Source organism: Triturus cristatus, chromosome 1_1 (assembly GCF_964204655.1).
Source record: "Triturus cristatus chromosome 1_1, aTriCri1.1, whole genome shotgun sequence".
NCBI classification, from domain to species: Eukaryota; Metazoa; Chordata; class Amphibia; order Caudata; family Salamandridae; genus Triturus; species Triturus cristatus.
In genome coordinates, this window is record NC_140579.1 from 114,369,220 (window position 1) to 114,387,657 (window position 18,438).

At 45.4% G+C, this 18,438-nt stretch overlaps 1 protein-coding gene across 1 annotated transcript in view; it reads left to right on the plus strand.

Moving 5' to 3' along the window:
• The window catches only part of LOC146869700 (uncharacterized), a 664,652-nt gene that overhangs the window by 404,849 nt on the left and 241,365 nt on the right, over nucleotides 1-18,438 (plus strand). The window contains exon 17 of the mRNA XM_085640198.1: nucleotides 16,458-17,159. Within this exon, the coding sequence (XP_085496324.1) occupies nucleotides 16,458-17,159 (702 nt within the window). The remainder of the gene's footprint in view (nucleotides 1-16,457; nucleotides 17,160-18,438) is intronic.

The following is an 18,438-nucleotide window of genomic DNA, read 5'->3' on the forward strand; positions in this document are numbered from 1 at the left end:
CCTTCCACAACAGATTGATGATGATTGGCTGCTCATCGCCCAAATGAATATTGTCTTTGAGTAGTTTTTGTTTTTGTCACACCTTTCCCAAATCCCCTTTCCCATCCATTCCTGAAACCTCAAACCCTCTTTCCCTGGGATGTGCCATTTATTGAAATGTGACTTAATTCTTGATTTACACCAATAATTAATGACATACATGGTGGGGCGGATGTGGTGAAAGCAACACCAACTCATTGCTGGATCTTCAATTCTTTGACCTAAACAATAGCGCATACTGGTCCCATTTACCCACCCACACATAAAACAGAGCTCACTATTTCTGATGTAGAAGAACATCATTTGTCAGCATCATTTTTATTTTATTTTTTATTTATAAAGTTTTGTATAGCGTGAGCATGGCCCTTACGGGAATCAGAGTGCTTTTCAATTTTGGGTAAGAGGTATACAGTATTGGGAAGCAAAACATTTGTTATTTACATAATAATACAAGACGTGTGCAAGACTCCTGTAGGTGTCAGAACTCTTCACATAAAGTTAGGGCAGATACAGCAATGGGTTAGGAACTTTTGAACCTATGTATGTACAAAGCATGCTAACAATGTCATTCCCAGGTACATAATCATGTCCAAAGTTAATCAAGAAGACTGAATATAGGGCAGTAATGGAGTCTAGGAGTCAAGGCCTATTCAGGCAGGAACTTGGGCATTAGGATTTTTTTTACATTTTTCGCGGATTAAGCGGTCAAGGAGATTGTACGGATTTCCGGATGAAAGAGTTCAAATCTTGGAGCAATGCCAGAGAAGGCTCTGTTACTCGATCTCTTTTTGTGGAAAAGCTGTGGTTTCAGGAGCATTGTACTTACACTTCGAGATGCTCTGCACCCCCCTGATAGTTCTAGTTTTTGAGCTAGATAGATGGGGGTCTTGAAGTGAAGGGCTTTGTGCGTCATGCAGGCAATTTTTAGGTGAATTCTGGCCTCACATGGTAACCAGTTTAGGGATTTTAGGGCTGGGGAAATGTGTTCTTTTCTTTTTGTCCCAGTAATCAGTCTAGCTGCGGCATTAAGCGAAGCCTTTAGAGGGGCCAGGCTCAGTTTGGGGAGACCACATAGCGTGGAAATACCGCAGTCTAGTCTTGACAAAACTATAGCTTGTACCGCCAATTTGAAGTCTTTCTGTGGAAAGAATGGTTTGAGATTCCTTAGTATACTCAACTGATGATTAGCTCCATTGGTTGCATTGCTTATACGATTCTTCATATTCAAGTGCAAGTCTAGTGTAATTCCGAGTGATTTAGCTGACTCAATGATGTGGGGGGAACAGTTGAAGGCTGTGAGGTGTTTCATCCAAAGTTGAGTCTTGGGAATGTGATTAGGGGGAGGGATGAGAAGGAATTCGGGTTTGGATGTGTTGAGCATGAGGTTGTTGTCCGTGAGCCAGTTTTGAGTATTCATCAGGATTGAGTTGAGTGAGATGATGTCTTCTGGGGAGGTGATTTTCAGATAGAGTTGAGTGTCATCCGCATACATATAAAAAAGAATGTTCGCGGAGTTCAAGGCATTAGCTAACAGTTCCAAGAATAAATTGAACAGTATGGGTGATAGGGCAAACCCCTGTCATCATTCAAGTATTGTGTTGCATAAACGCTGAACCTTGTCCCACTAACTCAGTGTTTTTATTTCAATTTACTTGCCTTCGATGAATGATTCTTCGGATTAATCCTACAGGTGGAGTTCACCTAGGTGGGATTAAGACCTTGCTTCTGATTCCTTCACTGTTGGTGCGCTAGCCTGCTACTACTACCACCACTATAAGATGGCACCTGGGGAAATCATGCAGCCCTCGCATCATCTATTCAGGTAAGAGAACTATGGAGCTTTGTTGAAGGCAATATAAGTGATGGCAACCCCCACGATAGTAGTCAATATAGTTGCAGACTGCAGAGACTAGGGGGCAGATTTATGTTGCACTTGCGCCACTTTTGCGCCGCCGTTGCGTCACTTTTGTGACGCAGCAGCGGTGCAAATCCTGCGCCATGGTGCGGGGTAATTACAACGTGACGCATCTGGGAGATGCGTCACGTTGTAAAGCCCTGCGCCACATGTAGGCGTTCCAGGGCAGGTGGGGGCGTTCCGACGCAGGAACGCCTCCTAAAAGTGGCTGAGTGAAATCTACAAGATTTCACTCAGTCACTTTTAGGCCCATGCTGCGTCAAAACCCTGCGCCTGCTTGAAGCAGGCGTAAGGATTGACGCAGCATTGTAAAGATAGGGCCCCCCAGATCATTGCTGGAGCTGCATCGCACTTGCGACGCAACTCCAGCAATGCGCCACTTTTCGGCACAGATGCGTCACGCATCTGTGCCATTTTTGCCCCATGGTGCGCCGCATTATAAATGCGGCGCATCCATGGTGGCGCAGCTGTGGCGCATAATAACTGGTGCATCCCTGCTGATATGCAGGGATGCGCCAGTCGTCATAAATCTGCCCCTAGGAGTGTAGAAGGACTTGGGTATCGCATAACTAACTGTTATACACTATAAGCAGATTTTAGAAATAGGGTGTGCTAAAAGGCAGCAGTGCAAAGTATAACACCCAACAAAAGATTTGAGGCATAAATAAAGTAAAATAAGTATTTATTACCCTTTTTAACAACATAATAGAACCCACCCCTACCACCCACAACTTGCCCGCCCCTCTCCCCAAACAAATCTCACCATCCCAAGCTAATGTCCAAAATGTCCAGCAAAAAACTCAAGTTTAAACTGTCCCGGTCCCAACTCCCATCCTTCACACCTTCTCCACCCACAACAAGTCCTACCCAGCAAAACAAATGTTAAATAGTGGGGTTAATGAAGATGGCACTAGATGAGGTGGCCCTCCATCTGTTCTTGCCTGGCTTCCTTCACGTTAGCCTCAGCAGGACGTGTCGTTCAAAGGTGCGGTCTGAAATTGAGGTGGGGCAGCAGTGATGGAACAACGGCGGATGGCTGATGCCATTGGCAGCTGCCTAATCCTCCTCCTGGGCCACCAGCCGCTGATACTCTGCCCGTATGGCCTCCAGCTTCTGCTGCCGCTGCCGGGCTCCTATATCCCGCCTAGATGGAGCAATAGGAGGAGCTATATCAAGAAAGAAAAAAAACAAATTGCAATCAATACTCTGTGCTAAACACTTGTTTAAAATGATGTAGTGGCACAGTAGTAGTACATTGCTAGTCTCCTAGGGTCCATTCAATTTTGATGTGATTAGAGACACAACCATTACCTACACATGCCTCACATAAAACTAAAGGCCAATGGTAAATGCACTAACTGTCTGCAATGAAATAATGCAGGATAAATAGCACAGCAGTTTAAAAATCTGTTGTTATGTTTCCTTTTGAAGGATTTCCTAGTAAAACTAAACAAACATTTCGCCTGGAAAAATAAATGATCTCTCATTAATGAGTAAGGCATTATGCACTATGCAGTACAAGTAGTCTCTCTCTTGTGCTAAATTAATAGAGGCATGCTAGCTGGGGCACTAGTCGTACTGGTTAGTAGTACTTTGCTACCCTCTGCAGTCTGCAGCTGGGGCAGCTGTAATGGATAATTATCCTATTCCAATGGCTCTGCTGTTCTCCAAAATGCCTTTCAATTTTACCCTGATTACAAGGCAGATAAATAATAAGGAATGGTACACGTCATGTATAAAATCATGCGGACATCCTGTCTGCCGTAAGTAGACGGTGGGAAAAGTGATGCACTGCAGTACAGGGAAAGGATTAAGGAATGGGATATAAAATGAATTTTTCACATTCGTCATAGAGTATACCATCCGCAAACGTCAAAGCATTTACTTAGTTAGTCCCATTTTACTCTCAGGCCTCACCCTCCACTGCATTTTATAATTATTTTTTCCATCAAATACTATTGCTTTGGCAGTAAGGAAAGGAAACTTACTCTACTGCAGGGTAAGTTAGCGGGATTAGGCCAGGTAAGTAGAAATTTTCCACAGGTTAGTGAGGTGTAACTGATCATCATCATCAGCCTACGCTTTGGCAAGTGAATCACTGTGGTTGACAAATGTTTAAAGGGAAAAAAATGAAAAGGCGTAATCCGTTATGGAAGCCATGATGAAATATATATGTTGTCTAGGAAAATGTGGCGCATGCCAAGAATGGCTGATGCAGAACTTAGGAAAAATGCTGGGTGGAGTTTGCGGAGTTCTGCTATGCGCAACTCCGTGAAGTGACAAAAACCTCTGCTATGCTATGCAGAGCTCTGCGAGCACTGGAGTGCGTTAGGGTCATGCCCTTGGCAGTAATTCGGAGTGCTGGGTGTTTGTCCCACGCTGTAAAATCACCAAAAATGGCACCATGCGCAGCGCAAGAGGGCTCAGCTTCCTTTCTGCTGCTCGAGTAGATTTTCTACTCTAGCTGCAGCTTTCTCAACGTCAATGGAAGGTTTCTCAATGCGAGTGTTCGCGGCCTACTGCGACCCCATGCATTTAGAAATCTGACCGCCAACGTTGATGAGCGCAAGTGAGGAAAAAAACTTTTTGGGGAACTCTGCGTGCTCCGCGGAGTAGGGAAAACTCCACGAACGGTGCATAAAGAATAAAGGAGTAAAGTACTGGGAAGCGACTGATTGTGCACGGGGAGGGAAGGGAGACAGACCTTGTTTTCACATTGTCATGCATTGAAAACTTTGTAAATGCCACATTAACTGAAGCAGATGCACATTAAACAGCCAACACTGCAGTGCCAAATTGAACCATGCAGCAGTTAGGCCATCATGGGTGGCACTGGCAAAATGCCATGGGTAGGGAGGGAGTTGATGAATCGAAGATTGATTGTGCGTGGGATACATAATGTCTGACTCGCTTAAAAAATACTGTGAGTCAATGGAGTAGACAGAAATACCACCCCAACCCTTTGAATCAAAGCTTTGATAAAACCCTTCCAAGAAAGTGAAGTAGGTGAGCACGTCTCTATACAGAAGAGCTCTATTGTTTCTTCATCCAAGCAATTATCCATTCATCCTTTCATCGTTCTAGTATTCTTCATCCTAGGCTTTGATACACACCATTTAACCTTTACATTCTCTCGTCCAGTCTTTGACCATTGCACCCATTCATCCATATATATCCATTTATCCAAATATAGCTCCTAACGAATTTTTCCCCAACATTCATTTATCCATTCATGCATCCTTTCACCCATTCAACTATCCTGCTTTAACCCACCTGAGCATTCCTTTCACCCACCCATGCAGGCATCCTTTCATCTGTATATCATTTCATCCATCCTTCACTCACCCATGCATCCTTTCATCCACCTATATGCATCCTTTTACCCATGCATCCTTTCACTCATATTACATTTCACCCATGCTTTCCCCTTCCACCCTTTTTTCTCTTTTCCATCAACCCAACGTTGTTACAGTTCATTGTGAACCTTTGTCTACTGAGTTGTAGATAGAAGAGGCATTAACTACTCAACTCTCGCTGTATCTGCTAAAGCGGGGTGTTCTCAAGTCAACGCCTTTGCAGTAAGTATATTACTAATTGTCAATAAGCTAGCAATGTGACTTACCACCGGCCATCCCTGATGCTGCTGGGACCCCCTACGACCGCTGCTGCAGCGTCCGCTTGCTGCCGTTCTCGCTGCCGGCACAGACACTGGTGGACTGTGCGGCTAGGAAAAACCTTACAAATTTGCCAGATATGCCTCCCAATTATTCTTTTTTTAGCAAAATACAACAACAATTCATCACTACAGTTCGGTTGCGGTATCTTCTATCAAAATATCATGTTGGGCGTTTTGTTGGTTGGCAATGTTTGAAAAGCCAGGTAGTCAAGCTAACATATAACTTTTTGTAATGGAGGGGCAGAGTCATTGAAGTGCAATGAATGGGTGGAATAATTGGTCTGTGAAGGACATATGGTCTTGGTTTCAAATGTAATGGGGCGGTCTTTCTCATACTTCCAGACTTGCTTCACGGTCATCAACTACTATCAAATACTATGATATTAATGCATACACAACATTGGGGGGTCCACCATGTTCTTGGCCATTCTCTCGTTTTACAATTTGAGCATGAGCAAGAAAAATAAAACCTTCTCAACAAACATGCGTAGAATACCTTACTTGAGCATGCAATTTTCACAGTAGAGTACCTGACCTAAAATGGGTTCTCTGAATCTTACAATACCAGTCCAAAAGATACATAAGGGTAGAGGGGAATCTTACTGACAGAGCAGAAGAAAAGAAGCTAAATACGGACTAGTACAGACAGTTTGAAGTCAAGTACAGAAACTTGAAATATAGAAACTAAGTAAATACGATAATGCAGGGATAGGAATTATAGGAAAGAGATAGAAACAAGAGGGAGTTGGAAAAAAAATTAAGAGACAGGCACAGTTAAAAAAATAAATATAATTCTAAATGTGGGTCAGTAAAAGTTAGGGATATAATACTATGAACGGGAGGGCCTAATGGGGCCAGCCGAGCCATCAGCTGTGGCACTGGTGAAGGCATCCCTAGCTCCCTCACCCGCCTCTGTGGTTCCAGGCACAGCCCTCTTCTTCCCCTGGATGATGATGTAAGAAAAAAAAAAATTAAAAGATTTGTGGTTCAGTTAATAATCTCCCCAAAAATATTTTGACAGGGAAAGGCAAACGCAGTAACTTTGCACTTTTCTACATCAGATCATCTATAGTACAAGTATTGTGGACCTATTCTTAATATCCTAAACCTAACCCTAGCCAAATTTCCTAAACTACATTTTGAAACTACTAATAACTTGCAATGAATGATCTTTGCTTCTCATCTCATTCTCAATTTCTCAACCCCCTGTGACGGGCCAACTCAGTCTGCATTTTTTTCAATGTATAGATGCATGCATACTACACATCACTGGGAGATAGCTTGGGACAAGCTAGAAAAAAAAAGGCACAGGGAAGTGAGAGAATGCTAGCTCACTAATATTAATAACTACCCCTATCTCAGTGACAGGACAGACGAGTCTTTGCATTACATCTTAAATAATCAAGCGAGCATCAATGAGTAGGATTAGGTAGCACCGAGCACCTGGCTAGATGAATTGCATAATATTTGTAGCATAAACTTACCGCCGAGTGTGAACAGGATTTTTTCTATTTGGGAAAAAAATCTTAGAACACAACAAATAAATAATTATTTCTCCCCAAGCCCTGCGACCTCCATGCTCACACGTCGAGCAGGTCCTAGTCCCTATCCAGAATGTCGAGCCACCAGTGCATCAGACTTGTTGGGTGCGCCTGACCCCAGAGCTACGGAGCACACCTGATGCACCCTCTCCCAGCGCTGTTGAGGGTTCTGGAGGCTGTACCCACTGCCAGGCCTGCCACCTGCTGCCTTGGTGGAGGGGAGGTGACGCTGCACATAAACAACAAGCACAGCCACCTCCACCTCTGAAAAAATGGTGCAAACTTGCAACCCTTTAGGGCGCCGCCGACCGCAATGGAGGCGGCTGGTGCTGCGGGTCATTTGAGGAGGCCTGGTGATGCAGCTCCTCTGCTCTGCCATGGCGCTGCGTGGGGAGGAAGATAGGAAACAGGATAAAGAAGGGAGGAAAAATATTAAAGGCGTACAGCAAAAAATTAAAAAAAGTACAAAAATCACACAAAAAACATTTTTTAAAACTTTAAGTAAACTAACACAAAGACACACAATAATATGATAAATAAAATTGAGGGATAGATAAGTTAGATGGTATTGAAAAAATAGGCCCTGCACCATAAACAAAGCAAAAAAAAGATGGCCGCCCCCATGCGAATCGCATGGTGCAGTTCACATGGGAGTTTCAGTGCGAGAATGCACTTCGCGTTGCAGAAAATGTAATACATCACGCAAGCGGGCGTTCCGAGTAGCTCACCTGCCTGCTTGTTGAACTTCATGTAGTGCAACGGCGTTTTTGGGGCACTTCGCGGAGTTCCGCGTAGTGCCAACTCAGCAAACTCCACCCAGGCCTAATTTTAAATGGATACAAATAGAGAGGACGCCACCGAGGTACTGCATCCACATTCCACAACAGTTAACTCAAACTATCCATCCTCTCTGTTGTTTAATACCTCTTAGCTTTTAAAATAGTAACATCTTGGTAGGCAAAGAAGATTTTTTTAAATCTTACATTTAAATGCTTGAGAGTTCATTTTTAAGGGGGGAAAACACTATGGTGCCGATTCCGATCCTGTAAAACCCGGGTACAAATGGTCGTACAGAGCGTTTTCGCCATACGACTCGTACCCGGGAATTCCACCGTACAAACCAGCAAGTACGATTCGTACAGAAATACCATTTCCGTACGAATCGTAAAAAACACCATACGGCTAAAAAATACATACAATTCCGATCCTGGACAGCGCGTACGCGACGTCCGCACGGAGTCAGGCAGCGTTTTATGGACCAGCAAGTACGATTCATACCCACAGCACTCCGCGCTGCTATATTTTTACGGGAGCCAAAAAGTGCCGGAAAAGCTACGTACGCCGCGATGCACAAGGAAAAAGGGGGCCCGGTACACGCCGTACACGCCATCACCCACATCGTACATGTCATCATGTACGGTGCGTACCCCAACATTGCATATGTACGGACCGTACCCCCAGCCCTGTATGTATGCGTCGTACCCTCAGCCCCACCCCCCGTATGTACGTGCCGTACCCCCAGCCCCACCCCCCGTATGTACGCGCCGTACCCCCAGCCCCCCCATATGTATGCGCCGTACCCCCAGCCCTGTATGTACACGCCGAACCCCCAGCCCCCCGTATGTACGCGCCATACCCCCAGCCCCGTATGTACGCGCCGTAGCCCCAGCCCCACCCCCCGTATGTACACGCCGTACCCCCAGCCCCGTATGTACGCACCGTACCCCCAGCCCCACCCCGTATGTACGCACCGTACCCCCAGCCCCGTATGTATGCGCCGTACCCCCAGCCCCCGGTACGTACGCGCCGTACCCCCAGCGCGTAGCGCTGGGGGTTCGGGGCGTACATATGGGGCTGGGGGTACGGCGTGTACATACGGGGGTGGCTGGGGGTATGGCGCATACATATTGGGGTGGGGGGTACGCACCAAACATACGGGGTTGGGGGGTACGCGCCATACATACGGGGGTGGGGGGTATGCGCCGTACATACGGGGGGTGGGGGGACGCACCGTACATACGGGGGGCTGGGGGTATGGCATGTACATACAGGGGGTGTGGGGGGTACGTGCCGTACATACAGGGGTTGGGGGGTACGTGCCGTACATACGGGGGTTGGGGGGTACTTGTGTACATACGGGGGTGGAGGGTACGTGCGTACATACGGGGGTGGAGGGTACGCACCGTACATTTGGGGGTAGGGGGTACGCACCGTACATACGGGGGTGGGGTGTACGCGCCGTACATACGGGGTTGGGGGGTACGGTGCGGATGTACGCGGGAGGGGTAGGAGGCTGTGGGGGGCCGTACGACTCGTACCCCGGGCACAAGTGTACCCGGGGTAGGGGTCGTGCAAAGTTCGCTCCGTACAGGACGTTTTCCATACGCATGTGTATTCGGGACGCCGGTACGGATCGGACTTGTGCGCTCGGACATCAGTTTTACGACTCGTACGTAAAACTGTCCGGGGACGTCTCGTAGACTTTTCCCGAGGTCATTCGTATGTATTTTTCACGTACGAATCAGATACGAGTCGGACGGTACATTTTTTTAACGGATCGGAATCGTCACCTATATGTAGACAGATCTCATATCTAAACTAAAAACAATTGATTTGGGGTCCTACGGATTGCAAGACCCTCCAAAGGTGTTGCTGTTTGGACATTTCACTTTTTGTTTTAATTGTCCAACTTCATCTTGTCAGTAGTTGCATCTCCTGTCATGAACGTGGACTGTTTACAAATAATTTTTTATTGAGAGTTAAATGTAAGGAAATGATAAAGTACATTTAAAATATATTATGAACATATTTTTCTATTTACCTTATAAATAACTAAATTTAGGATCATTCATTTAAACATATACAATAAATAAAATTTCAAATCAAGCAGAATAATGAGACAACTAATTAAAACACAACGAAAACTATTATGTACAACATAAGTTTCACAACATATGTACAAACACTTGGAAATTAATGTTTTGGGGGGACTCGTTTGTTTTTTAAACTTATAGCAGCAGAGACCAAACATTTTCATGTATATAGTTTCCTTCTGTACAGAAGTTCACAGTTTTGTAAAGCGCTCTGTTATGAGCATCCTGGTGATAAAGAAAGATGTACATAGAGTCCTTGGCATATTTAATGATCAAATACTTTTTTTCTAAAGGCTAGATGATCTCCAGTCAGATATATTTATAAGGGAAGTGAGTTCTGGAGTCTAGGGATAGCATATGAAAATGCCCAGCCACCACATCTGACTTTATTCATTTTTGAACTTACAGAAGTGCTAAAGACGGATACAAGGTTGATCAAGTGGGTATACAGGGTAATGACCTTCCATAGAAATTCTGGAGTTCTTCCAAAGAGGGCTTTGTGATAAATATGCAAACTTCTGAATGTTATCCTCTTGTCTATTGATAGCCAATGTCAGACAGATGTCTAAGATGGTCAAAGACAGGTGACCATCTAAAAAGTCTCAACAGGCTTCTTGCAGCTAGATATTTAAATATTTGCAGCTGGTTTAGATTGTAGGTGGGTAAAGTTAGACACAACACATTACAGTAACCTAACCATGACCCAGTTATAGCCTAACCATGACCCAGTTATTGTGGGCCTCATTTATGAAAAGTGGAGCATCTCTGCGCTGGTGCAGTAATGCTTCACACTTTGTCTTACGATATGATGCATCACTTTTTTGCAGCATGTATGCGTCAGATTTATGATTTGGCGCACTATGTTGCAAGTGACGAGTAAAGTTTTTTTTAAATGATGTTGACGTGGCTGTCTTGAATTAACAAAAACTGACGCAACTGCTGAAAAAGTTTCGTAAGTCAGAATCGCATATTCCGACGCAAGACAAACTTGCCCTGCACCACTTTTTCGTTGTGGCACGGTTTGCAAATAGGCAAAACCTGATGCAACTACCTCAAAAATAAATTTTGGAGACAAATAAAGATTCCATGGAGCATGAAGGAGACACCAGCAGTCAAGAGAACCTCCCACATGCTAGCCAGGAAGTCCAGCCCGAAACACGCGGGAAGAGGAAGAGGAAAGTAAATTTCAGTGCTGAGGAGAATGAAATACTAATCATTAAGGTCACAGACCATCAACATCAGCTGTTTGTCCCCTCTAAGGTGCCATTATCCAAAAAAGATGCCATTTGGAAGTCCATATTGGATAGGGTCAACTGTGTGGCTCAATCGAAGAGGTCAGTGTCAGATTTGAAGAAACGCTGGCATGACATCAGTCACAGGACAAAAGAAAAAATGGCACAAAACCTGAAGGCAGCAATGCAGACTGGAGAAGAGAGCCCAGCAGACAAGGAGCGGGTGGCGGCTGTCATACCAGAGGAGTTGGTGGCAGGATTTCCAGGACAGGACAGTGCTGAGCATGAGGAACTGCAAGGCACACAGGGTAAGTTGCAACAAGGGGCAATGTTGGAAACAAGCTAATGTAGCCCAGTGCATTTACTGAGGTGCCAGTCCGTATTAGCGACATTTGTTGTGCAAAGTGAAGTAATGTATGTCAATAACAGTGAAGTGTCACATTGCCTTGGGGCTTATTTGCAAGCCACTTGCGCTGCTGGTACGTCAATTTTTCCCATTTTAAAAGTGACCAGTAGCGCAAAGGGCTTGTAAATAAGCCCTCTTTTACCCTGGACAGTCAGATGTTGCCCAGTCCATTCTAGATCTATCATGTACATCACAATACATATGTCAGAAGTGCAGTCCTAGGCCACTGCTGCCCGTGTAAATTGCTACATGTCGGTGTAAACACTACAGAATCCATTTGAACTACACATTGCAACAGACATAGGGTGTCTCATTTATGATACCAGAGCGTCACTATTGTGCCATAAGGACGTTACTTTTATGTCATACTGGTGGCACAATATACCACTGGCAAATTTATAAGGGTATTTAAAGTCACGATACATGGTTTTTCATGAGCTTAATAACATATGTGTCTCTTTCATGCAGGAAACTGCGTGAAAGAGGCATTCCATGGGTGTTGCTGGGGGTGTTCCCAGCAACATCCATGTCTTTTTGACAATGCATTCTGCAGCACACATAGAAAGATGAAAAAGCATCTTGTGATTGTTTTTGTGCAGGAAGGTTCCCCTTCCTGCACATAAATAAGTATCCCCTCAATGCAGGCACCCTTGCACCATGGTGCAAGGGTGCATGCGCTGCTTCAGGGCTGGCCTGTCTAGGCATGTTCCATGGTAGAGGAAACACATTTCAAACTCTACTTGGATGTGTTACTATCATCATTTGAAATTCACATCTGATGATGTGTTGCATGAACTTTGCTCTGTTGACCTACATCATAGTTACAAAGTGATGACAAAAAATAAAAAAGTAGATTCTTGAGAACAGATTTCAAACATGAGGATCAACCTACATTGCGTCACAATTCACAGCATGCAACACCTACTCCTGAGCAGCAACCTGTCTTGGAAGAGGATCATGGGGAGGGTGACAGCGCACCAAGCCTGGACCAAGACCTCCTCAAGGAACTGTTCCTATCTATTTGAGCACCCTCTCCCGTCACAAGAAGGTCGAGCAGCATTGCAGTGTCTCCATATGACCTGTCTGGAACCCATCATTCAACACATCCCACAACATCTGAACCTCCAAACTCATAGGACATGTAAATGTATTTGAAGAACGTGTTGTTGAAGTGCAGAGTCAGTTGGTACAGGAGGTGCAGAAAGGGATGGAATGCATGGCAGCCACCCTGGAGGGAGTCCTCCGTTGTCTAAGCTCACAGTGTGGCAGTGATGACCATGGAAGTGGCACCAACTCTCCACCCCGTGACTTGTTTCGGGCCCTGGATGACATATCCGTTGTCATGTGGCAGAGGCACAAACAAATGCCCAGCACAAGTGGCAACACTGAGGTTGCAAACAGGCTGGGGGCCAGCCATAACATTCTTAAAGCCGTGGAGCAGAAACATACCTCAAGACCCTGGCTGCCTACCAACGTGATGTAGCTGCAGTGTTGGCAAACCAGCAAGTTCTGCTCAGTGCATTGCTGCCTTACCTGTTGGCCCAGGGAAATGCTACTGGAAGCCTGCCTTCCACATCTTCATCCCCTGATGTGTGTATGCCTCCTTTGTCTATGGGACCATTGAAAACACCATCCACTGAGCCAACACATACATCAGAGGAAGAAGATGTTGATGTTACTCCTGGAGTTAGGAAATTACCTATTGCCACATGACCCAAAATCGACAATGTCCTGTGCTTATTGTATTGTTAGTGTACCCCAAAATGTCATAGCCCTTATTCTCAATATCACTGGTTTATCCCTCACATAACTGTGGACTGTCTCTGTGATGTACACGTATGATACAATTGTTCATTCATCCACATTTCAATCTTACTCTCACCTATATGTCCCAATGGATCTATTTAGCCTGCTCTTTGCCAGGACATCCTCATCCTTACCGTAAGTGCCTCTTGATTTTTGGCCTGCTGTCATACCTTGCTCCTTGGTTTCTTGTCTCAATAAAATGACATTACATGTTCAGCATGCATGGTGCTACTACCATTAATTGAGTGACTAGTACAGCGTGGAAGGCAGAAATTGCAATGGCAAAGATAGCACATGATGTCCCATGTTGGCATGACAATCAGTTACAAAATTGGTAAGAGTGTGTAATTGGTACAAGCAAATCTGATTGCAATCCTGAACTTCCGGGTGGCATTCCTAGGTGAATGTTTAATATGCTACAATCTGTGGTATGGATATATGTGAATGATGTCTAGGTGGCTGATATCAAAGGCATATCATAATGTGGACAATATTGTTGTCATAGCATTTCTAAAGTGTATAAGTGCTTCTCACCAGTGTGCCTGCAACCACATCATACATTACTCAACAGGTGTCTCATGTATGAGGCCCTACATGTACTTTTGTGGAGCTGGAATGACGCTTTGCCACATATCGAAGGAGGCAATGCAGCGGCACAATGAGCTTAGAATTAGCCACTGATAAATAACTTTGCTGACATGGCGTTACTCATCATGCAACATACATATGAAAATATGAGAGAGTGACTACCAATAGACATCCCAAAATTTCTTGCGCTGCGTTAGACATTTCCTGGAGAGATGTGACAATCGGACACATTACCATGTTTAAGGCACTTTGTAAATTTGGAAATGTGAAAGGGGACATGGATGTAGCTTGAACACACCCACAATATCAACATTTGAACAGGCCCGTCACACAGACTATTGCAGAATAATGGACCATAAATGTCAAAGGCCTAGAAAATTCAGGAATGGTGCGTTTCTGCAGTCTACGAGATGTGTTATACTTTTACTTTTACAAATGTGGTTTCAGATAATTTTCTCCCAATACTAGTACATTGCTGCTTGGCAATGACCCTATTCGACTACATGTACTTTCAACCAATTGGTAGACATAAGAACCAAATTGACAGTCTGCGCGCAGCATGCTTAAGACCCAACCTAAGCAGATGTCACCACTTATGACGCCTACAACAAGTCATAACGTTTAGAAAAACAGACAATGCTTTATTTTTAAAATCTGTAAAATCACAAAAATGCTATTCGTAACACCACTGCACTATAAATAGCTCAAATGCTAATTCCTACACTACACTAAACTAAATCAACTACACTAATATCCTAATATCTAAGCTTATACTAAATAACTTTACCTTATACTACCTTACACATGCATCACAACAGACCACTGAAACATCAACCCCCGCCTCCCTATGCCACAATGAAACATGAAGTAGAAATAGGTGGTGAACGCACTCGTTTTTTAAGTGTACTTAAATTTTAGCGGTATGCGTGCAACTTTGCCTTATGCTTGCGAGGCATGTGTAAGAAATAAAAGTATTGGCCTGGTGTGAAAATCACTAGGGCTGCAATGTGCACTGCTGTGAAATACTTTAAGTCGTTTAATGCAATTTCATATACAATTCTCAGAAATCATATGCATTCTTACAATATACATTTCAATGCTTTATACAATAAGCATCATCAATGAGTGTGTGCACAAAAACACACTTATTAAACAACTATTTAGAACAGAACAAGCTTTTTAAAGACCCAATGCATTTCGGGACGTTTCAGTCCCTTCGTCAGGGGTAAGCTGTGGGAAGAAAAGAAGAATTTCAGAATCTGCGTGTTGCGAGACCATAAAGTTTCATTAGAGCTATGGTGAAAAGTGCTCCCCACACCGAAGTGACTAGTGTGGCCAAAAAGAGGTATACGATACCTTTAAGAATTTTGTTTAGGTTTCTGAAGTTCACATGTTCAATCTCTACAGAAGCAGTGTAGACTATGGTATGAGAAACTAATTCTGCATGTTATACAGTATTCCGTTTTAAAGGCATTGAAATCACACTTCGTACCTGCTGTATGTTTGTGTTGTTTTGCGTTCTATTCACTTTGATGTTCGTGATCTGTGAAGCTGATAAAAATTGAGTGTCAACTAAAGATAATGAACGGTGATAAGCGGTAACTATAGACCGCATGACTAAAGATCATAGCTCACCTATTGAGGATCGTACATGTAGAAGCCAAAAACGTGTAAGAAGATTCGAAATAAAGATGGTGACGACCGTAGCCCGTAGGCGTCTGAAAATAAATAGATAATACCCAATTACCTCAAGTCTAGGATAATTCTGATACCAGTAGGTATGGGAATTTAGATTAAAGTACAGCAAACTTACCAAGTCGAGAAGTCGAATAGACTGCGTCTAGTTCCGCTAACGCTCTCAGTAGAGAGCGTACTTCCTGGTTTATTTAAACCGAGGTTCCGTGCGTGGCAACGTATAGAATAAACACTAAACATGAGACACACATACATGTCTAATCACAGACTAACTAAACCTAGCATACTAAACAAAGATATATTCTTGTTTAAAAAAAAAGTTTTTTCTTAAAATACATTAAACAATTACTAAACATCAACCCCCCACCCGCTACTTATAACTTAACGACTTATCCTAAAACTAATACTAAGCACTAAAACTACACTAACAGATGACAAACTATTACTACACTGATACTAACAACTTTGTAAAACTACTATTACACTATATATATGTAAAATGAGCACTTAAAACACAAACGTTGGAGATCATGGTGGGGGGGGCTCCAACCTCTGGTCCATTTGTTATATAGTATCCTGTAAGGATGCCACCATCCTTAATAGGGTGGCCAGCTGCAATTGAACCCCCGCCAGCTTGAGGCTCAAGTCCTGCTGCCCTTTTCGAGTTATTCAACCCTGGTCAAAAGTTGCGCTGCCACAGTGTCTGAGGGAGCAGCAGCAGGTCCAGGTGGGGGATCAATGGAGGGTCCAGAGGATGAAGTGGAGGATGGTCCAGGAGAGGGAGCAGTGGAGGGCTCAGAGGGTGGAGCTGAGGAAGGTCCAAGTGAGGGAGCAGTGGAGGGTCCAGAGGATGAGGCGGAGGAAGGTCCAGGAGAGGGAGCAGTGGAGGGTCCAGAGGATGAAGCGGAGGAAGGTCCAGGTGGGGGAGCAGTGGAGGGTCCAGAGGATGGGGCGGAGGAAGGTCCAGGTGGAGGAGCAGTGGAGGGTCCAGAGGATGAAGTGGAGGAAGGTCCAGGAGAGGGAGCAGCGGAGGGCTCAGAGGGTGGAGCTGAGGAAGGTCCAGGTGGGGGAGCAGTGGAGGGTCTGGAGGTTGAAGGGGAGGAAGGGCCAGGTGGGGGAGCAGTGAAGGGTCCAGTGGGTGGAGCTGAGGAAGGTCCAGGTGGGGGAGCAGTGGAGGGTCCAGAGGATGGAGCGGTGGACGGTCCAGGTGGGGGAGCAGTGGAGGGTCTGGAGGTTGAAGTGGAGGAAGGACCAGGTGGGGGATCAGGGAAGGGTCCAGAAGTTGAAGCGGAGGAAGGTCCAGGTGGGGGAGCAGTGAAGGGTCCAGTGGGTGGAGCTGAGGAAGGTCCAGGAGGGGGAGCAGTGGAGGGTCCAGAGGATGAAGTGGAGTAAGGTCCAGGAGAGGGAGCAGTGGAGGGCTCAGAGGGTGCAGCTGAGGAAGGTCCAGGTGGGGGAGCAGTGGAGGGTCCAGAGGATGAAGTGGAGGAAGGTCCAGGAGAGGGAGCAGTGGAGGGTCCAGAGGATGAAGCGGAGGAAGGTCGAGGTGGAGGAGCAGTAGAGGGTCCAGAGGATGAAGCGGAGTTAGGTCCAGGTAGGGGAGCAGTGGAGGGTCCAGAGGATGAAGTGGAGGAAGGTCCCGGAGAGGGAGCAGTGGAGGGCTCAGAGGGTGGAGCTGAGGAAGGTCCAGGTGGGGGAGCAGTGGAGGGTCCAGAGGATGAAGTGGAGTAAGGTCCAGGAGAGGGAGCAGTGGAGGGCTCAGAGGGTGCAGCTGAGGAAGGTCCAGGTGGGGGAGCAGTGGAGGGTCCAGAGGATGAAGTGGAGGAAGGTCCAGGAGAGGGAGAAGTGGAGGGTCCAGAGGATGAAGCGGAGGAAGGTCGAGGTGGAGGAGCAGTAGAGGGTCCAGAGGATGAAGCGGAGGAAGGTCCAGGTAGGGGAGCAGTTGAGGGTCCAGAGGATGAAGTGGAGGAAGGTCCCGGAGAGGGAGCAGTGGAGGGCTCAGAGGGTGGAGCTGAGGAAGGTCCAGGTGGGGGAGCAGTGGAGGGTCCGGAGGTTTAAAGGGAGGAAGGGTCAGGTGGGGGAGCAGTGAAGGGTCCAGTAGGTGGAGCTGAGGAAGGTCCAGGCGGGGGAGCAGTGGAGGGTCCAGAGGTTTGTAGAGTAGAGTGCCCATCATGTTGAGATAAGGATGGTCCTAGTTGTGTGGAATTTGATCCTCCTGCTTGTGGTCCTGGTTGTGTATCCTGTGCACACAACCGGGAAACAACCTTTACAACGCAGTCATTACATCGCACTACCTTTACATAGCAGTCATTACATCGCAGCATCCTTTACAGCACATGTCATTACAACGCAGCCATTACATCGCATGTCATTACAATGCGTGTCACTACAACGCAGGCATTACATCGAAAGTCATTACAACGCATACATTTACAATGCATAGTACCTTTACACTATCCAACACTTACCTTACTGTTGCACTCACTGGAGTTAGAATAGTAATTTTTACCCCTACACTATCCAACAATAACCCTACTGTTGCACTCACTGCAGTTAGAACAGTAATTTCTACCCCTACACTATCCGACACTGACCCTACTGTTGCACTCACTGAGATTAGAATAGTAATTTTTACCCCTACACTATCCAACAATTACCCTACTGTTGCAC